Raw genomic sequence first — 22,303 nt, 5'->3', positions numbered from 1 at the left:
CCTCCCAGGTTCAAGCGATTCTCCCACCTCACCCTCCCAAGTAGCTGGGACTACAGGCATGCACCACCATGCTCAGCTAATTTTTGTATTTTTTTGGTAGAGACAGGGTTTCCATGTTGCCTAGGCTGTATCGAACTCCTGACCTCAAGCGACCCGCCTGCCTCAGCATCTCAAAGTGCTGGGATTACAAGTGTGAGCCACCGCACCTGGCCCTTTCATTTGTTTTGATAAGATCCTTGGACATTTGCTTTGTGAAGTGAGACTTTTTTTCTTCCATCTTTTTTTTTTTTTTTTTTTTTTTTTTTTTAGTGAATTACCATCTATACCAGAAAAATTAGACCTTTTAAGTAAATAATATAATGTTTTTACTTTTTTCTGCCATAAAGGCAGTTAATAATATAATTTTTTTCAGTAACTTGCCCAATTAATATGACTTCTTTAGATCATTACCTGTATCAAAAATCTATAATGCTAGGAAGATAAGTATTATTACATATTCTTGCCTCTATTTAGACTAAAAAGTGTTACAAATCCTTTGATACTAATGATAATATGAAAGTAAAAATTGTGACTGTCATTTAGGTTTATATCATCAGTATTTGATGGGGCAGGAAAAGGAAAATCACTTATTCGAGAAATGAGGATAAACTATTGAAAATGTATGTTTTGCCTCAAGTTTAAAATGCAAACAATATGGCTTTTGGTATGTTTTGTCTTGTTTTTTTTGGATTCTATTCAGATACACACACAGAATACACATGCAAACGTACTGACACCTTCCCCTATTTAGCCTTTCAGTTCACAGGAGTGATGGAGGATGGAGAAAGGCACTTTGTTCCTTATAATTTTCTTGTGGGTATTATTTCTGTTCTGAATACCCATTTCTAATTCTGCTCAATTTTAGTGTTTTGTTTTCATTGTCATAGTTTCTCCTCAGAGGTCCACTAACACACAACATGCAATGATCCCTCAAACTAAAAAGATAATATACTTTGAGAAAATTTTGCTTAGGATTTTCTTGATGTATATGTCAATATTGACATTGTCAATCTTTATTTATTTATTTATTTATTTTTTTTTTTTTTTTTTTTTTTTTTTTTTGAGACAGAGTCTCGCTGTCGCCCAGGCTGGAGTGCAGTGGCACGATCTCGGCTCACTGCAGGCTCCGTCCCCCGGGGTTCACGCCATTCTCCTGCCTCAGCCTCCCGAGTAGCTGGGACTGCAGGCGCCCGCCACCTCGCTCGGCTAATTTTTTGTATTTTTAGTAGAGACGGAGTTTCACCGTGTTAGCCAGGATGGTCTCGATCTCCTGACCTCGTGATCCGCCCGCCTCTGCCTCCCAAAGTGCTGGGATTACAGGCGTGAGCCACCGCGCCCGGCCCATTGTCAATCTTTAAAATGGAGGCAGGAGCTGGAAGCGGTGGCTCATGCCTGTAATCCTAATGCTTTGGGAGGCCAAGGCAGGAGGACCAGGAGTTCGAGGCTCCAGTGAATCATGATCATGCCACTGCACTCCAGCCTGGGCAACAGAACAAGGCCTTGTCTCTAAAAAAAAATTAATAAATAAAGATGGCCAGGCGTGGTGGCTCACACCTATAATCAATCCCAGCACATAGGGAGACTGAGGCCGACGGATCACTTGAGGTCAGGAGTTCAAGACCAGGCTGACCAACATGGAGAAACCCCGTCTCTACACAAAATACAAAAATTAGCCAGGCATGATGGCATGCACCTGTAATCCCAGCTACTTAGGATCCCAAAGTGCTGGAATTGTAGGCGTGAGCCACCAAGCTCAGCCTAGTTTTTCTCTTTTAAATATTGTCATTGCTTAATTTAAAAATATGTCAGAAGATTACCTTTAGATTTTAAGTGCTAAACAATAAATATCCTGATTATTAATTTTGTCTTTCTAGTCAGGCATTTTATACCACTAAGGGCCATCGTTTTGGAATATTTGGGTAGCTATTTAGAAAAAGAATATTAAAGGCCAGGCACGGTGGATCACGCCTGTAATCTCAGCACTTTGGGAGGCTGAGGCGGGCGGATCACAAGGCCAGGAGATCAAGACCATCCTGACTAACACGGCGAAACCCCGTCTCTACTAAAAATACAAAAAATTAGCCAGGCGTGGTGGTGGGCGCCTGTAGTCCCAGCTACTGGGGAGGCTGAGGCAGGAGAATGGCATGGACCCGGGAGGCAGAGGTTGCAGTGAGCTGAAATTGCACCACTGCACTCCAGCCTGGGTGACAGAGCGAGACACTGTCTCAAAAAAAAAAAAAAGAAAAGAGAAAGAATATTAAAGCTTAGATTACTTTCATTACGCCAAAATAAAATTCAGAGAGATGAAGGATTAACATTTAAAAATAAATAAAAGCAGTAAGATAAAACTTGGATGAATATTTTAATTTTGTGATGGGGAAGGGTTGAATAAACATTTTCCAAAATCTAAGTACCATAGAATTTAGAAAACATGGCTAAATTTGATCACATTAAAATGTTAAACATTTTATGATTGAAAATGTAAACACACATACACATACTGAACCAAGTCACGAAACAAATGACAAACAGAGGTGGGCAGGAATATTTGAAACAGATGTGACAGAAGGTTTCTATAATATATAAAACAACTAGTAACCAACAGAAAAAACATCTGTAACCAAATAAAGAAATAGATCGGCCAGGAATGGTGCTCACGCTTGTAATCTCAGCACTTTGGGAGGTCGAGGCAGGAGGATCACTTGATTCCGGGAGTTTGCAACCAGCCTGAGCAACATAGGGACCCTGTCTCTGCAAAAAAATTAAAAAATTAACTGGGCATGGTGGCCCATGCTTGTAGTCCCAGCTACTCAGGAGGCCGAGGCATGAGGATTGCTTGAGCCCAGGAGGTCGATGCTGCAGTGAGCCCTAATTATGCCACTGCACTGTAGGCTGGGCGACAGAATGAGACCCTGTCTCAGAGAAAGAAAAAAAAATAATACCGATGAAAGACAAGAAAAGGCAACACAGGCTGAAGAATACAAATTCCCAAACATGAGAAGATGCTTAGCTGCAGTGGTATTTAAAGAAGTGTGAATTAAAATCAGTGGAGACTTACAGTTTAACAGACATACTCTGTTCTGTTCCTTTTTTTTTTTTTTTTTTTTTTTTTTTCTTTGAGACAGTCTCTGTCACCCAGGCTGGAGTGCAGTGGCGCCATCTTGGCTCACTGCAACCTCTGCCTCCTGGGGTCAAGAGATTTTCCTGCATCAGCCTCCTGAGTAGCTGAGATTACAAGGCACCCACCACCATGCCCAGATAATTTTCCTTTTTTTTTTTTTTTGAGACGGAGTCTCGCTCTGTCACCCAGGCTGGAGTGCAGTGGCATGATCTCGGCTCACTGCAAGCTCCACCTCCCGGGTTCACGCCATTCTCCTGCCTCAGCCTCCCGAGTAGCTGGGACTACAGGCACCCGCCACCACGCCCGGCTAATTTTTTGTATTTTTAGTAGAGACAGGGTTTCACCATGTTAGCCAGGATGGTCTTGATCTCCTGACCTTGTGATCCACCCACCTCAGCCTCCCAAAGTGCTGGGATTACAGGCGTGAGCCACCTCACCCGGCCCAATGCCTGGCTAATTTTTGTGTTTTTATTGGAGGTGGGGTTTCACCATGTTGGCCAGGCTGGTCTCGAACTCCTGACCTCAAGTGATCCACCTGCCTCAGCCTCCCAAAGTGCTGGGATTACAGGCGCGAGCCATCGCACCTGGCCTCACTCTGTTCTTTTCTATATATTCTTCCTATTCACTTAATATACTTTGGTTGTTTCCATGCATACTTGCTTCCTTGTTTCTAATTTCTACATAATATTTCATTAATGGATGCAATGCATATACATTATATTACTGATAAACACTTTTTGTCTTTTGCATTTTTGTGTCATTTGTCTACAGTTACCAAAAATTAGCTGGGCGTGGTGGCTCATGCCTGTAATCCCAGAACCTTGGGAAGCCAAGGTGAAAGGGTTGCTTGAGCCCAGGAGTTCGAAACCAGGGTAGGCAATATAGTGAGACCGTATTTTAAAAATTGTTTTAAAGAAGGAAAAAAACAATCAGAACAAAATTAGACTAACAAAATAGGACTGGTTTTTAAAAAATAATTTGTATCACCTTTAATAAAAGAGATTTTAAAAGGAGTTTTAACATTTTTCAGATATTTCCTAAATTTCAAATGCCTTGTGAACTGTTCTTTAGGGAGTAAGTGGAATGGTAACAGTGTTAACTCATGCAAGATGAGCCCAATTCTTGTCTGAGGGACATCAACATTAAAATTTTTCTGTGGACAAATTTATTTGCATTTTTTTCAGGTGAATGCTTGAGATGCATGTTCTGGAATAACCTTGGTTGCATCCATTTTGCCATGAGCAAGCACAATTTGGGAATATTCTACTTTAAAAAGGCTCTGCAGGAGAATGACAATGTCTGTGCACAGCTCAGTGCAGGTAGTACTGATCCAGGTAAGCCTAGTACTGGGGGACAGTTTGTATTTACTACTTCAGAAAAGCATGATTTAAAAAGCATGAATGTGGTTAAAATACCCACCATGTAGACTTACATATAGTTAACTCTGATCTTACCCAACAAGTTTGGCCCTGGGGATTTTTAGTAAATATTGCTACTTTGAATAGCAATAACAAGGTGTTAAGAGTAATTTTGAATTATCCAGAAATTTAAGTTGCATTCCATTTTTCATTGATTTGAAAATGAGTAATTCTCTGTGGTAATGTTATATACCAGAATGTTTGATTAGTCACAACATGGCTGCCAAACTAGGTTTATTACAGATTTTTTTTTTTTTTTTTTTTTTTTTTTTGGAGACAGAGTCTAGCTCTGTCATCCAGGCTGGAGTGCAATGGTGTGATTTCAGCTCATTTCAACTTCTGCCTCCTGGGCTCAAGTGACCTTCCCACTTCAGCCTCCTGAGTAGCTGGGACTACAGACACATGCCACTGTACCTGGCTAATTTTTGTGTTTTTTGTAAAGATAGGGTTTCACCATGTTGCCCAGGCTGGTCTGGAACTCCTGGGCTTAAGTGATCCTCCCACCTCAGTCTCCCAGAGTGCTGGAATTACAAGCGTCAGCCACTGTGCCCGGCTTATTATAGATTCTTTGCAGAGTTTTACATGTGATACTACTGGCAGCATCTGACAGTCTTTAAGCAAATTCCTGACATTTATCCTTTAATATTCGTTATCATATGGATCCTTGATCTGCAATGCCTAAAATCAAACAATTATTTAGCTTTTAAAAATAATAACCAGGCCGGGCGCAGTGGCTCACCCTGTAATCCCAGCACTTTGGGAGGCCGAGGCGGGCGGATCACGAGGTCAGGAGATCGAGACCATCCTGGCGAACACGGTGAAATCCTGTCTCTACTAAAAATACAAAAAATTAGCCGGGCGAGGTGGTGGGTGCCTGTAGTCCCAGCTATGTGGGAGGCTGAGGCAGGAGAATGGCGTGAACCCTGGGGGGGCGGGGCCTGCAGTGAGCTGAGATCGCGCCACTACACTCCAGCCTGGGCGACAGCAAGACTCCATCTCAAAAAATAATAATAATAATAACAATAATAGTAATAACCTATTTAGGCCAGGTGTGGTGGCTCACACCTGTAATCCCAGCACTTAGGGAGGCCGAGGTGGGCAGATCATGAGGTCAGGAGATCGAGACCATCCTGGCTAACACGGTGAAACCCTCTCTCTACTAAAAATACAAAAAAACTTAGCCAGGCATGGTGGCAGGCACCTGTAGCCCCAGCTACTCAGGAGACTGAGGCAGGATAATGGCGTGTACCCGGGAGGCAGAGCTTGCAGTGAGCCGATATCGCGCCACTGCACTCCACTCTGGGCGACAGAGCAAGACTCTGTCAAAAATAATAATAATAATAATAATAATAATAATAACCTATTTAATTGATGACAAATGTATTATAAATCAAGGTAGACCGAAACATTGAATAGGTGATAACACATGACAATAAAATGGTTAACCAAGATGAATTTTATTTTTTTTTCTGAGATGAAGTCTCACTATGTTGCCCAAGCTGGAGTGCAGTGGCATGATCTTGGCTCACTGCATCCTCCACGTCCCAGGTTCCAGCAATTTTCCTGCCTCAGCCTCCCGAGTAGCTGGGACTACAGGCACACGCCACCATGCCCGGCAATTTTTGTATTTTTAGTAGAGACGGGGTTTCACTATTTTGGCCAGGCTAGTTTTGAACTCCTGACCTCGTGATCTGCCCGCCTTGGCCTCCCAAAGTGCTGAGATTACAGGCGTGAGCCACTGTGCCCAGCTGAAAATTTTAAAAAGTGGAAACTTTATACAGACTCTAAAAATGTTGGCTAGGCAATATGGCTTATGCCTGTAATCCCAACATTTAGGGGAGGCCAAGGTGGATCACTTGAGTCCAGGAGTTCAAGACCAGCCTGGGCAACATAGTGAGACCCCCCCATCTCTACAAAAATAAAAATAAAAAATAAAAGAGAATAAAGTAAAAATGTAGAAAAGTAGTATAAGGTTCAAAGGAGTGAGAGCGGGTCCCATCTCTTATCTTTGCCTTCCTGGAACATTGTGGCCTGAGGAGCTGGCAAATGAGAAGAGACATCTCTGGCTCTGCCAGCATAGACAACTGAGATGACGCTGGAGAATATTTGTGGGGTTGAGGATGGAGACCACCATTGGTGAGAACTATTAAAACTCAGATCAGGATTATTGGTGTTAAACATGGTAGTGTCTAAGTACTTAATGGAGTCAATGTTTTCAAGGTTACCATTACTGTAAATCTAATGATGTATTCTTATCTAATTTTTATCACTAGGTAAAAAATTTTCAGGAAGACCCATGTGTACGTTACTAACCAATAAGAGATATGAATTGCTGTATAACTGTGGAATTCAGCTTCTTCACATTGGAAGGCCTCTTGCTGCCTTCGAATGTCTGATTGAAGCTGTTCAGGTTTATCATGCAAATCCTCGCCTCTGGCTACGGCTGGCTGAATGCTGCATTGCTGCCAATAAGGGGGTGAGTGCTACTTGGGTATCTTTTTGAACCCTGTCTTCTCCCCACTTACTACATGGAATGGTTAAAAAAAAAAAAAAAGAAAAAAACCTTGGAAACATACATAAGACATTTCTCTTTTTTTTTTTTTTTTTTTTTTGAGACGGAGTTTCTCTCTTGTTGCCCAGGTTGGAGTGCAATGGCATGATCTCGGCTCACTGCAACCTCCACCTCCCGGCTTCAAGCAATTCTTCTGCCTCAGACTCCCAAATAGCTGGGACTACATGCACATGCCACCACGCCCAGCTAATTTTGTATTTTTAGTAGAGATGGGGTTTCACCATGTTGCCCAGGCTGGTCTTGAACTCCCGACCTTACGTGATCTATTCACCTCGGCCTCCCAAAGTGCTGGGATTACAGGCTTGAAATGTATAGATAGTCTTCTCTTCTTAATCACTGGGAAAAAAAAAAATTAATTTCAAAAAGTCATTTGTTGGCTGTGCGCAATGGCTCACGCCTGTAATCCAAGCACTTTAGGAGGCTGAGGCCGGTGGATCACTTGAGCTCAGGAGTTCAAGACCAGTCTAGACAACATAGTGAGACCCCCATCTCTACAAAAAATTATTGGGTGTGGCAGTGAGCGCCTGTAGTCCCAGCTATTCAAGAGGCTGAAGCGGGAAGATCGTTTGGGCGTGGGAGGTGGAGGTTGGAGTGAGACCAGATAGAGCCACTGCACTCCACCTTAGGCAACAGAGCGAGACCCTGTCTCAAAAAAATAAAAATAAAAATTTAGAAAGTCATTTGTTAACATTCTCATTCTTGGTAAGTAAGTATGGCAACATTAAAGAGTTGAAGCCAGTGAGAAAGTCATGTACGTTGGAACAGTGGTCTGCTAGCTGCTCCAGGGGTCAGGATACATGCATCTGCTGGCATAAGAATAGTGTGTAGCCTGGTGATTAGAAAAGGTCTGATCACAGCTGGGCGCGGTGGTCACGCCTGTAATCCTAGCACTTTGGGAGGCCGAGGCGGGTGGATCACAAGGTCAGGAGATCGAGACCATCCTGGCTAACACAGTGAAACCCCCGTCTCTACTAAAAATGCAAAAAATGAGCCAGGTGTGGTGGCGGGCGCCTATAGTCCCAGCTACTCGGGAGGCTGAGGGAGGAGAATGGCGTGAACCCGGGAGGCGGAGCTTGCAGTGAGCCAAGATCCCGCCACTGCACTCCAGCCTGGGCAACAGAGAGACTCTGTCTCAAAACAAAAAGTTCTGATAACATAATGTGGAAAGAGCTGCATTAAGCTGGATTTCCTTCATTGCCTGAGGGTTTTACTTTGGTTTCAGTAAATGATACAGAGTTTATGGATTACCAGGCTGTTCCTCTCTGACACGTGATTGCCCATGGTAGCTATGAGAATAGGCCAGTTTACATTGCTTTCCATGCTTAGATTATCTCTAAATGGCAATTGGTGGAAGCCTTTTGAATTTCAATTTGGGAAGGATCAGTAGGAGATAGGGGAAAGATGGGTTGTATCAAAATTACCAGATACGTGTGTCTTCCATTTGCTACCCCATGCCCTGCTCTTGCTGTGCTTTTTGGGTGTGTGTAAACATTGGGAAGGTATGGTACCTGGAGGTTTTACCTTGTGTGCCTACCATAGGTGATATAAGATGTTGAGGCTCTCCTCCTGCTGAACAGCAGTTTCTGAGAAGTACAAGAACTAAGGGGATTAAAGAAGTGTGTTTGCTAGTTTTCATACTTGGTACTTAGGTAGTTTATGATTTGAGTATACCAACAGAGGAAGAGATGAGTGATTTGTCTTTGAAAGACTTTAATGATTTAATTATACTTTGCTTTTTAAAAGACAACTTTCTTATTGGTTAATTCTTAACTGATAAACAGTTCTAGGCAGAATGTATACTTCTTAAAAGTAAAAGAAGCAAATAGAAATTGCTTATTCTCTTTAATCTGTTTATAAATTTAAGTGTTGGGGGCCTTTCTTTGGTATTTACTGGAAACCAGGGAGTTACTTTTTTTCTGGGACTAGGGAAAGATTGTAAAGTTTAATATTTTCTTTTTAAATTAACTGGTTTTAGAAATAGTACTTTTAGGATTGTGTTTGTTCTACAAAAGCCTTTGAGCTTACAAGGTCTCCTCCCCTCCCCCTAGAGGAGAAGGAGCGGGAGGGGAGGATAAGTATTTTCCATATTAATATGCTGCCAGTCCTGTTTTTTTTTTTTTCCTAGAAAAGTTGTAAATTTGTAATTTTTAAAAAATGGTAAAGATGACTTTTGGTTGCCATAACCTCATGAACACACACAATTTGTGCTGCTAATAGAAAACTTGCCACCAGTAATATCTTTGTCTGTGCTTTTCCTCCTCCTAAAAAAAACTTTAGAGTAACCTAAAAAACAGTAAAAACAAGCCCAAAACACTAATAAAATCAGAGGACAAATCCCAATATGAGTAATTGTAAACTCCAAATAAAATTTCATAAAATTTGTTTTATTTAGTCAGGACAGGAGGTATGCTGAACAAAGTATTCTGTACCTTGAGAAATAAATTCATTTTGGATTAAAAAAAAATTAACTTGTTTATGCTAAGGAGGACATTTTGTCCTGAATATCTGGTACATATTATTTCAGACTTGGCAGAGGCAAGGCTTATATTTACCTGGACAGTGTATAAATATGGGAAAAGATCTGCTAAACAAAAATAGTCCCAATATTTTAATTATGTATGATCCTTTTACCTTAAAACTTTTCTGGAACACTTTCTGGCTATCAGTGATTGAAGGTATGGATTATTATTCTACATTTTTTAGTTCCAGTCCATCACGGGCCAGTTTGTTTTCATCTGTTGCATCTTCGTATCTAGCCATTTGGATCAGTTTTCATGGCCTTAGCAATAAGAAAAGAGAAGAGAATATGGATGAATCCATGTAAATTTATCACCACAACTAGGAAAAGAAGTCAGAATGGAAGTCCTCACAATAATGGTTTAAAATATCCACTTTTGGCCGGGCGCGGTGGCTCACGCTTGTAATCCCAGCACTTTGGGAGGCCGAGGCGGGCAGATCACGAGGTCAGGAGATCGAGACCACGGTGAAACCCCGTCTCTACTAAAAATACAAAAAATTAGCCGGGCGTGGTGGCGGGCGCCTGTAGTCCCAGCTACTCGGAGAGGCTGAGGCAGGAGAATGGCGTGAACCTGGGAGGCGGAGCTTGCGGTGAGCCGAGATCACGCCACTGCACTCCAGCCTGGGTGACAGAGCGAGACTCCGTCTCAAAAAAAAAAAATAAAATAAAATAAAATATCCACTTTTTCATTAATATTGCATGGCCTCTCTATACACAATTAGTTTTGACCAGAGCAGTTTTATTGTATTTTTTTAGCACTGTGTAGTATGTTCTTTATTAAAAGTCGTATATGGAAGTACAACTATAATAAGTTACATTCAGGAGCAATAAGTAACAGTACAGAAACATTTGTGTTTAGAGAAAAGACTTTTTGCAGGGCAGAGATTAGTTTTACAAATTCATATTGATTGACTCCAGTTTGTTCTGGTATGTGAGAATTTGGATGTCATTATAAGATAACTACTTGAGATTCCACCTGCAGATAAATTAGAGACTTGTTTTATTTTATTTTATTTTTGAGACAGGGTCTCACTCTGTCATTCAGGCTTGAGTGCAGTGGCGTGATCATGGCTCACTGCAGTCTCGAACTCCCTGGTGTCAAGCGATCTTCCCTCCTCAGCTTCCCTAGTAGCTGGGACTATAGGCATGCATGACCGTGCTTGGCTAATTTTTGTATTTCTTTGTAGATATGGAGTTTCACCACATTGCCCACACTGGTCTCGGGTTCCTGGGCTCTAGCGATCCACCCGCCTCAGCCTCCCAAAGTGCTAGGATTACAGGTGTGAGCCACCTTGCCCAGCTTAGTTTTATTTTTTAAATTAAAAAAGATTTGGCCTAGAGCAGTGGTTCGTGCCTGTATTCCTAGCACTTTGGGAGGCTGAGGTGGGTGGATCAGGAGGTCAGGAGATCAAGACCATCCTGGCTAACACGGTGAAACTCCATCTCTACTAAAAATACAACAAATTAGCCAGGTTGTGGTGGCACCCACCTGTAGTCCCAGCTACTCAGGAGGCTGAGGCAGGAGAATTGCTTGAACCTGGGAGGCGGAGGTTGCAGTGAGCCGAGATCGCGCCACTGCACTCCTGCCTGGGCGACAGAGTGATACTCCATCTCAAAAAAATAAATAAATAAAAGATTTTTCCTGGCTGGGCGTGGTAGCTCACACCTGTAATCTCAGTACTTTGGGAGGCCAAGGCGCGCGGATCACTTGAGGTCAGGAGTTTGAGACTAGCCTGGCCAATGTGGTGAAACCCCATCTCTACTAAAATACAAAAATTAGCCAGGTGTGGTGACAGGCGCCTGTAATCCTAGCTACTCGGGAGGCTGAGGCAAGAGAATCACTTGAACTCAAGAGGTGAAGGTTGCAGTGAGCCGAGACTACACCACTGCACCCAAGCCTAAAAAAAAATTTTCCAGCCTCAGCAACTTGGCAAAACCCTGTCTCTAAAAAAAAAATAATAAATAGAAAAATTAGCCAGTCATGGTGGCACACACCTGTACCTGTAGTCCCAGCTACTTGGGAGGCTGAAGCAGGAGGATCACTTGAGCCCAGGAGGCTGAAGTTGCAGTGAGCCGAGATCGTGCCACTGTACTCCATCCTGGGCAACAGAGCCAGACCTTGTCCAAAAAAAAAAAAAAAAGAAGAAGAAAGAAGAAAGAAAGAAAAAAAAAAGGTAGATACAAGGGGGTCTCACTGTGTTGCACAGGCTGGTCTCGAACTCCTGGTTTCAAATGATCCTCCTGCCTTAGCTTCCCAAAGGGCTGGGATTATGGGCATGAACCACTGCACCCAACCAAATTAGAGACTTAGAATGAAGGGGGATCACAAATGAAATTATCACTGTGAGCTCTGTAGTGAGATAATACATCTTAATCAAATATCCTAAAGTACTATGTATGTGTTAGTAGCTTTTGTTATTTTCAGTTTAATGTTTATGCATTTGGTGTGGGGATTTTAATTTCCTAGAAGGCAAGTATTGTGTCCATGTAAATTTTTACCATGTACAGCTTATTAAAGTTTATATATTGTTGACAATGTAATTAATACTTTGAATTAAGAAGGAAATGATCTGTGTTTTAGGAAGTGGAGCTGCTTCTTTTTTCTTTTACACTATTTTGGGGTCTCCTATTTTCCTTACTCTGATGTCAAAGTACCTGTAATATGTAGCATGGTACTGGAGGTCTGGAATATTCTAAGTAAATGATTCTAAATAAATTATTGGGACATAATTGAATTGGATTTTGTTCTTAGAATTTTCTCCAATCTCATGTAAACAAAATGTAGCACATATCCCAGATTTTCAGCCTTATATACTTTTTCCACTAATACCAAACATGTTTCCATTATCACCAAAAAAAGTCCTCATTGATTTTAAGAACTTTCTTAAATTTAGAGTAATTGTGAGAGGTATTCCCTCATTTTTTATACCACATTTTACAATTCCCTTAAATTTATTGGAAATTATTTGTATTTTGTAGACTTCTGAACAAGAAACTAAAGGCCTTCCCAGCAAAAAAGGAATTGTACAGTCTATTGTTGGTCAAGGCTATCATCGTAAAATAGTTTTGGCATCACAGTCTATACAGAATACTGTTTATAAGTAAGTATTTTGCAAAGAAAAAGTGTATATATATTTAATACTAGTTTACATAATGTTACTTATATATAAAAGTATGATTAGGATTTATCATTGCATAGGAGGAACCACTTTGTAACTAGATTTTATTGCTGTTTCAACAAACAGACCCTCATGTACAGGTCCATAGTGAATGTTATCTAACGTGATTTTGGTTTATTACATCCATGGGTGCTGTAATTACTGATGGCCTAGGAAACCCTAGTCTGTTCAGTGCCATTATTAAGAATGTCCAGAAGAGGGCATCTTGGTATCTCCTTTTTATGTAGTTTTGGTTATCATTGATACTTTTCATTTAGGTATTTTCTTATAGTCCCTAGGACTGAAAATACATGAAAGTGAATTCTTGCTATTCAGAGAAAAAAGGTGTATTAAAACATAAAGCAACCAAAGCAGTATAGAAGCTGTCACATGTATAATCTTCATTTGACAATTTGGAATTGCCATTATTTGTAAAGTGGCAAACTTTGCAAATAATTAGCTGCCTTAATTTGTTTCTGTCAAAGAAGAAAATTGTTCTGTACCATTTAAAAGTTTTTCCAAAGTTTAAAAAATATCAGATACACAATAATTTAGTTAAACTATAATGCAGGAATATTTTTTATTTTATTTTATTTTATTTTTATTTATTTATTTATTTATTTTTTTTTGAGACAGAGTCTCGCTCTGTCGCCCAGGCTGGAGTGCAGTGGCGCTATCTCGGCTCACTGCAAGCTCTGCCTCCTGGGTTCACGCCATTCTCCTGCCTCAGCCTCTCCGAGTAGCTGGGACTACAGGCGCCCGCCACCACGCCCGGCTAATTTTTTTGTATTTTTAGTAGAGACGGGGTTTCACCGTGGTCTCGATCTCCTGACCTCGTGATCCGCCCGCCTCGGCCTCCCAAAGTGCTGGGATTACAAGCGTGAGCCACCGCGCCCGGCCAGGAATATTTTTTAAAACTATTACAATAAAGCATTTCAAAGTTTTAAAGCAATTTCAAAGTTGTTACTACTTTTCAAAATTTTATTTTTCCCTAGTAAAAATTCTGTTTGGGTATATCAAACCAACAGAAAGTTGTATAAAATGTCAATGAAATTATAAGACAAAAAGTAATGTTGCTGTTTCAAAGTGTATAGAGGCATTTTTGAAAGCAAGGATCAACCAAAGTAAGGCTTAGACGTGAAAATCTGTTTTCTGGGCCGGGCGCGGTGGCTCACGCCTGTAATCCCAGCACTTTGGGAGGCCGAGGCGGGCGGATCACGAGGTCAGGAGATCGAGACCATCCTGGCTAACACGGTGAAACCCCGTCTCTACCAAAAATACAAAAAATTGGCCGGGCGAGGTGGCAGGCGCCTGTAGTCCCAGCTACAAGGGAGGCTGAGGCAGGAGAATGGCGTGAACCCCGGGGGGCGGAGCCTGCAGTGAGCCGAGATCGCGCCACTGCACTCCAGCCTGGGTGAAAGAGCAAGACTCCGTCTCAAAAAAAAAAAAAAAAAAAAAAAAAGAAAATCTGTTTTCTTCCCTTTCATCCCATTCTTAATATACCTCTCCTTGCCCTCATTACAGTTGCCCTTGCCTGCAGTTTCTGTAATATGTTAACATTAACATTGTGATATACATCGAATTGTCTCTCCCCCTTGGTCTCATTCCTGGAGACACAGTGTATGTAATTTATATACTTGCAATCCATTATTTATACTATTTACAACCTATACTTAGGATTTGGGTTCTTTAGCATGCTTTTATAACTGCTTATATTAAAATTTCTACCTATCAAAAGGCATAGCTTTCATTTATAATCGATTGGTTTTATTCCTCATAATAAAAAAGCCTTATTTTAAAATATTTTATCCACTTAGCTAATTTGGTTTTGTTCTTTTAAGTGATGGGCAGTCTTCGGCCATTCCTGTAGCCAGTATGGAGTTTGCAGCCATATGTCTCAGAAATGCCTTGTTGCTGCTACCTGAAGAACAGCAAGATCCAAAGCAGGAAAATGGGGCTAAAAATAGTAATCAATTAGGTGGGAACACAGAGAGCAGCGAAAGCAGTGAAACTTGCAGGTATTCTAATCCTTGTGACCTCCCTTGGCAAAATCCTTTCAGGACTTCTTTAGTAAACCCTTTGTTCTTTAAGTAAATTCCTAAAATCTCTAACCTGAATTTCTGAAATTCTCTGTTTTGCATAACAAGAAAGGAAAGTATTTATGTTTCTAAGTCTTTCTGGAAGAGAGAAATAAGGTGAAGGCTAAGTTAGGAGAGATCCTTGAAAAAGAAAAGTAGAAGGTAGCAGCTTCGGCCAGACTCAGTGGCTCATGCCTGCCTGTAAAAGGCTGAGGCAAGAGAATCACTTGAACCCAGGAGGCAGACGTTGCAGCAAGCCGAGATTGTGCCACTGCACTCCAGCTTTGGCGACAGAGTGAGACTTCATCTCAAAAAAAAAAAAGTAGCAGCTTTTCATTGACAAGAGGGATTTTGTAAGAAGTCCTGTTGTCAGACAGCTTTAAAAAAATTTGGCCAGGTGTGGGGGCTCAAGCCTGTAATCCCAGCACTTTGGGAGGCCAAGGTGGGTAGATCACTTGAGGTTAGGAGTTCAAGACCAGCCTGGCCAACGTGGTGAAACCCCATCTCTACTAAAAATATAAAAATTAACTGGGCGTGGTGGTGGGCACCTATAATACCCGCTACTAGGAAAGCTGAGGCAAGAGAATCACTTGAACCCGGGAGGCAGAGGTTGCAGTGAGCCAAGATCATGCCACTGCACTCCATCCAGCCTGGTGACAGAATGAGACTCCATCTGAAAAAAACAAAAAATTTATTAAAATAAACACTTAACTCCTAAAGCTGCTCATTTCTTATTATCCTCTGTCTATCCTCTTAATATACTATAATCACTAACCTCCAGAATATTTTTATATATTTCTGGTTTTCTAGTATAAATTCAAAATTATGCAATTTTGGGGTGCTGGAGGAGGCCAAGAGTTCAAGTCTAGCCTGGGCAGCATAGCAAGACCCCATCTCTTCAAAAAAATTAAAAATAAATAAATAAATAAAAATTATGTGACTCTATAGAAATTGGGAGAACTTTATCTAGTACGGACAAAACACGTACCATTATATATAGGAAATTCAGCTTCTTTCTTTCTTTCTTTTCTTTTTTTTTTTTTTTTGTTGTTGTTTGTTTGTTTTTGAGACAGAGTCTCCCTCTGTCACCCAGGCTGGAAAGCAGTGGCATGATCTCAACCTCATTGCAACCTCCACCTCACAGGCTCAAGTGATTCTCCTGCCTCAACCCCCTAAGTAGCTGGGATTATAGGCCCATCGCCACTATGCCCGGCTAATTTTTGTATTTTTAGTAGAGATAGGGTTTTGCAATGTTGTCCAGGATGGTCTTGAACTCCTTACCTCAAGTGATCTGTTCTCCTCGGCCTCCCAAAGTGCTGAGATTGCAGGCATGAGGCACTACACCCAGCTGGAAATTCTGCTTTTTATACACGGTATCGTTAAACTTACATCTCCCATCCCAGCATTTTTTCTTGATTATAATAGCAATCAATACATGTTTATTATAGAAAATGTGGGCCAGGCATGGTGGCTCATACCTGTAATCCCAGTGCTAAGGGAGACCAAGGCTGAAGGATTGCTTGAGGCTAGGAGTTCGAAGCCAGCCTGTCCAACATAATGAGACCCCATCTCTACAAGAAACAAAAAAATTAGTTGAATGTGGTGCCAGGCACCATTAGTCCCAGCTACTTGGGAGGCTGATGTAGGAGGACTGCCTGAGCCCAGGAATTTGAAGCTGCAGTGAGCTATGATCATGCCACACTGCACTCCAGCCTGGGCAACAGAGTCTCAAAAACCCAGTCTCAAGAAAAGGCAGGGGTTGGGGGGTTAGGGTAATTAGAATAATGAGAAATGCGTGAAAATTTTCAGTTACTTCATTTCTGTAGTAAAGATACTGTTTTCAGTTAGAGATTTTTTAAAGCAGTATTGGAGGGGCGGGAGCAGTGGGGTAAGAAACTAATATACAATATAGCTTTAAGATGTTAGTGTTACCAAATTACTAAGCATTTCCATTGTTTAACTCTTTTACACTTGTGTTGTAAAAAGTTACACGGGAGGCCGGGGCGAGGTGGGTCACCTCTGTAAATCCCAGCACTTTGGGAGGCCAAGGCAGGCGGATCACCTGAGGTCAGGAGTTCGAGACCAGCCTGGCTAACATGGTGAAACCCCGTTTCTACTAAAAATACAAAAAATTAGCTGGGCGTGGTGGTGTGTGCCTGTAATCCCAGCTACTCGGGAGGCCGAGGCAGGAGAATTACTCAAACCCGGGAGGCGGAGGTTGCAGTGAGCCGACATCGTGCAATTGCACTCCATCCTGAGCGACAAGAGCAAAACTCTGTCTCAAAAAAAAAGTTGGGAGTAAGGACAGGGAAACAAAATTTTACGTTTAATTATTTATTTGTTGCTCTTCATAATTAAGACTCTTACCTCTATTTTAGCAGTAAAAGCCATGATGGAGATAAATTCATTCCAGCTCCACCTTCTTCTCCATTGAGAAAACAGGAATTAGAAAACTTAAAGTGAGTATCTAAACAAAATTAGCATTGCATCTATTGAAATGAACACATTTATGGCTGGGCACAGTGGCTCATACCTGTAATCCCAGCACTTTGGGAGGCCGAAGCTGGTGGATCACTAGGTCAGGAGTTCGAGACCAGCCTGGCCAAGATAGTGAAACCCTGTCTGTACTAAAAGTACAAAAATTAGCTGGGCGCGATGGCAGGTGCCTGTAATCCCAGTTATTTGGGAAGCTGAGGCAGGAGAATTGCTTGATCCTGGGAGGCAGAGGTTGCAATGAGTGTGCCACCGCACTCTAGCCTGAGCAACTCCATCTCAAAGAAAAAAAAAAAAAGGAACACATTCTTTTTTATCTTGTTTATACTGTTAATATGATGAATTACACTGATCAAATGTTAAACCAATCTTTCAATCTTGTGATAAACCCTACTTGGTCAGAATGTATTTTCTTTTATATAAATTTTTAGATTTGATTTGTTAATACTTCGTTGGGAATAAGTGCTTCTATATCCATGGGGAAGATTGGTCCATACTTTTCTTTCCTTGAAATTATTTTGTCAGATTTGGTTTCAGGATTATGCTGACCATATAAATGAGTTGCGAAGTGCTTCATCTTCCTCTGTTTTCTGCAAGAGTCTGTGTAAGATAGGTGTTACTCATGGATACAAAGAGGGGAACAACGGGCGCTGGGGCCTCCTGGCGGGTGGAGGGTGGGAGAGGATCAGAAAAAATAACTGTTGAGTACTAGGCTTAGTACCTGGGTGACAAAATAATCTGTACAACAAACCCCCATGACACAAGTTTACCATATAAAAAACCTGAACATGTACCCCTGAACTAATAAAAAGGACAAGTATTACTTCTTCCTGAAGTATTTGATAGAATTCACCAGTGAAACCATCTAGCCTAGGATTTTCTTTGCAGGAAAATTTTTGATAATGAATTCAACTTGTTCAACAGAACACTTTTTTCAGATTTTGTATTTCTTTTTTTTTTTTTTTGGGGATGGATTCTCGCTCTGTCGCCCAGGCTGGAGTGCAGTGGCGTGATCTTGGCTCACTGCAAGCTCCGCCTCCTGGGTTCCCACCGTTCTCCTGCCTCAGCCTCCCGAGTAGCTGGGACTACAGGCGCCTGCCACCACACAGGGCTAGTGTTTTGTATTTTTAGTAGAGACAGGGTTTCACCGTGTTAGCCAGGATGGTCTCGATCTCCTGACCTCGTGATCCGCCCACCTCGGCCTCCCAAAGTGCTGGGTTTACAGGCGTGAGCCACAGCATCCGGCCTGTATTTCATCTTATCTCAGTTTGGTTAAGTATTATTTTTCAAGGAATTTTCTAAGTTGTCAAATTTATTGGCCTAACATTGTTCATAATATTTTTTTACCTTTTTAATGTCTGTAGAATCTGCAGTTATACCTCTGTTTTCTTTCTTTTTTTTTTTGAGACGGAGTTTTACTCTCTGTCCCATGCTGGAGTGCAGTGGTGTGATCTCGGCTCACTGCAACCTCTGCCTACCAGTTTCAGGCGATTCTCCTGCCTCAGCTTCCCAAGAAGCTGGGATTACAGATGCCTGCAAGCACGCCTGGCTAAATTTTTGTGTTTTTAGTAGAGACAGGGTTTTACCATGTTGGCCAGGCTGGTCTCGAACTCCTGACTTCAGGTGATCCACCCGCCTCGGCCTCCCAAAGTTCTGAGATTACAGGCATGAGCCACTGTGCCCGGCCAATTTTCATTTGTGATATTTGTGGGATCTCTCGCTTTCTGTCTTTTCTTTCCTAAGCAGTCCTGCTAGCAATTTACATATTGGATTGATGTTTTCAGAGAATAGACTTATACTTCATTTTCTGTTTTCTTTTTTTTTTTTTTTTTTTTGAGACGGAGTCTTGCTCTGTCGCCCAGGCTGGAGTGCAGTGGCGCAATCTCGGCTCACTGCAAGCTCCGCCTCCCGGGTTCACGCCATTCTCCTGCCTCAGCCTCTCCGAGTAGCTGGGACTACAGGCGCCCGCCACCACGCCCAGCTAATTTTTTTGTATTTTTAGTAGAGACGGGGTTTCACCTTGGTCTCGATCTCCTGCCCTCGTGATCCGCCCGCCTCGGCCTCCCAAAGTGCTGGGATTACAAGCGTGAGCCACCGCGCCCGGCTCATTTTCTGTTTTCTATTTCATTTCTGCTCTTTATTTTATTCTTTTACTAACTCTGAGTTTATTTTGCTCTTTTTTTAACTTCTTATCCTGGTCACTGATTTTTAGATGGTCCTTTTCTACACAGTTCCCTTTAAGCCTGCTGTGACTTCATTCCACAAATAGTTATGTTTTATTTGTTTATTTCACTCCATGGTGTCTTTTTTTAAAAATTAAACTTCATTTAGAGACGATTGTAGATTCACATAATAGTCTAAAAAGTAATACAGATGCCTGGGCAACATAGTGAGACCCTGTCTCTAAAAAAATCAAAAAATTAGGCCAGGTGCAGTGGCTCATGCCTGTGATCCCAGCACATTGGTGGGATGCAGAGGGGGGCAGATCAGCTGAGGTCAGGAGTTCGAGATGAGCCTGGCCAACATGGTGAAACCCCATCTCTACTAAAAATACAAAAGTTGGCGAGGTGTGGTGGCGGGTGCCTGTAATTCCAGCTACTTGGGAGGCTGAGGCTGGAGAATCACTTGAGCCCAGGAGGCAGAAGTTGCAGTGAGCCAAGACTGCGCCATTGCACTCCAGCCTGGGCAACAAGAGTGAAACTCCATCTCAAAAGAAAAAAAGAAAGAAAGAAAAAAAGAAAAAAAATTATCTGGGCATGATGTTGCATGCCTGTGGTTCCAGGTAGCTGACAGGCTGAGGTGGGAGGATCACTTTAAGCCCTGGAGGTCATGGCTGCAGTAAGCCGTGATTCTACCACCAAACTCCAGCATGGATGACAGATCGAGGCTCTGTCTCTAAAAATAAAAAACAATATAGAGACCTAATCTACCCTTTACCCAGTTTTCTCAAAGATAACTTCTTACAGAACTTTTGTACATGCTGGGCGCGGTGGCTCATGCCTGTAATCCCAGCGCTTTGGGAGGCCGAGGTGGGTGGATCACAAAGTCAGGAGTTCAAGACCAGCCTGACCAATATGGTGAAACCCCATCTCTACTAAAAATACGAAAATTAGCTGGGTATGGTGTGGCATGTGCCTGTAGTCCCAGCTACTCGGGAGGCTGAAGCAGGGGAATTGCTTCAACCGGGGAGGCGGAGGGAGGTTGCAGTGAGCCAAGATCATGCTATTGCCTGAGCAACAGACACTGTCTCAAAACAAAAAAAGAACTTCAGTACAATGTCACAGTCAGAATATTGACACTGATACAGTCAAGATACAGAACTTTTTTTGTTGTTTTACAATATTCTCATTACATTCAGTTTCTTAAAATTTTTTTAAAATTTTGTGGCCGGGTGCAGTGGCTCATGCCTGTAATCCCAGCACTTTGGGAGGCCGAGGCAGGTGGATCACAAGGTCAGGAGATCGAGACCATCCTGGCTAACATGGTGAAACCCTGTCTCTATTAAAAATACAAAAAATTAGCCGGGCATGGTGGCGGGCGCCCGTAGTCCCAGCTACTTGGGAGGCTGAGCCAGGAGAATGGCATGAACCTGGGAGGCAGAGCGCAATGAGCCGAGATCGCGCCACTGCACTCCAGCCTGGACGACAGAGCGAGACTCCATCTTAAAAAAAAAAAAAAAAAAAAAATTTTTGTATAGGTGTGAGGTCTTGCTTTCCTGTCCAAGCTGATCTCAAACTTCTGGCCTCAAGCAATCCTCTCACCTTGGCCTCCCAAAGCACTGGGATTATAGTTGTGGGCCACCGTGCCTAACCCAGAACATTTTTATTACTACGAAAGATCCCTCATGTTGCCCTCTTATAGCCATACCCACTTCCACTCCTGCTCCTGCCCCTTATTTAACCCTTGGTTACGACTAATCTGTTTTTAATTTCTATAATTTTGTCTTTCAAAAATGTTATATAAATGGAATCATACAGTATGTAACCTTTTGGGATTGATTTTTTTCATTCAGTATAATTCTTGGAAAATTCTTGTAAGTTTGCTGAGTAAATCAATTGTTGTTCCTTTTTATTGGTGAATATTATTCCATGGAATGATTGTACCTCAATTTAATCATTCACCTTTTGTAGGACATCTAGCTTTATTCCAGTTCGGGGCTGTTACAAATAAAGCTGCTAGAAATATTCACAGGTATTTATGTGCACATAAATCTTTGTCTCTCAGGGATGAATGTCCAACAGTGCTGCATAGTAGGGGAGTTACATGTCTAATATTTTAAGAAACTGCCAAGGCTGGGCGTGGTGACTCACGTCCGTAATCCCAGCACTTTGGGCGGCCGAGGCGAGCAGATCACGAGGTCAGGAGTTCGAGACCAGCCTGGCCAACATAGTGAAACCCCGTCTTTACTAAAAATACAAAAAATTAGCCGGGCATGGTGGCGCGCACCTGTAGTCCCAGCTACTCTGGAGGCTGAGGCAGGAGAATCGTTTGAACCCAGGAGGCAGAGGTTGTGGTGAGCCGAAATCGTGCCACTGCACTGCAGCCTGAGCAAGAGTGAGACTCTGTCTCAGAAAAAAACAAAAAAACAAAAACAGAAAAGAAAAGAAACTGCCAAACTCTTTTAACAGAGTGACCATACCATTTTACATTCCCACCAGTGGTGTATGAGTGATCCAGTTTCTTTACCACAATATTTCATATTTTCTTTTTAAAAAAAAATTTATTTTTTCATCACATACTGGTTTTGATATTTGTGTGTGTTGTAGGTATTTTTTTTTTTTTTTCTGCCAGGCTGGAGTGCAATGGCATGATCTCGGCTCACTGCAACCTCCACCTCCTGGGTTCAAGCAATTCTCCTGCCTCAGCCTCCTGAGTAGCTAGGACTACAGATGTGTACCACCATGCC

At 42.0% G+C, this 22,303-nt stretch overlaps 1 protein-coding gene across 23 annotated transcripts in view; it reads left to right on the top strand.

The window, feature by feature from the left end:
- The window catches only part of CNOT10 (CCR4-NOT transcription complex subunit 10), a 95,395-nt gene that overhangs the window by 40,195 nt on the left and 32,897 nt on the right, over nt 1–22,303 (top strand). For 12 of the 23 annotated variants that reach the window (XM_055284645.2, XM_055284658.2, XM_063612599.1 and 9 more), the window contains 5 exons: nt 4,345–4,494; nt 6,852–7,054; nt 12,648–12,769; nt 14,668–14,844; nt 17,283–17,363. In XM_055284645.2, the coding sequence (XP_055140620.1) occupies nt 4,345–4,494; nt 6,852–7,054; nt 12,648–12,769; nt 14,668–14,844; nt 17,283–17,363 (733 nt within the window). The remainder of the gene's footprint in view (nt 1–4,344; nt 4,495–6,851; nt 7,055–12,647; nt 12,770–14,667; nt 14,845–17,282; nt 17,364–22,303) is intronic. The other 11 variants (XM_055284670.2, XM_055284669.2, XM_063612608.1 and 8 more) reach the window with 2 other exon arrangements.

Source organism: Symphalangus syndactylus, chromosome 1, assembly GCF_028878055.3.
Source record: "Symphalangus syndactylus isolate Jambi chromosome 1, NHGRI_mSymSyn1-v2.1_pri, whole genome shotgun sequence".
In the NCBI taxonomy this organism is placed as follows: domain Eukaryota; kingdom Metazoa; phylum Chordata; class Mammalia; order Primates; family Hylobatidae; genus Symphalangus; species Symphalangus syndactylus.
Note: the sequence above shows the minus strand (reverse complement) of the source record. Positions and strands in the feature narration are given on the sequence as shown.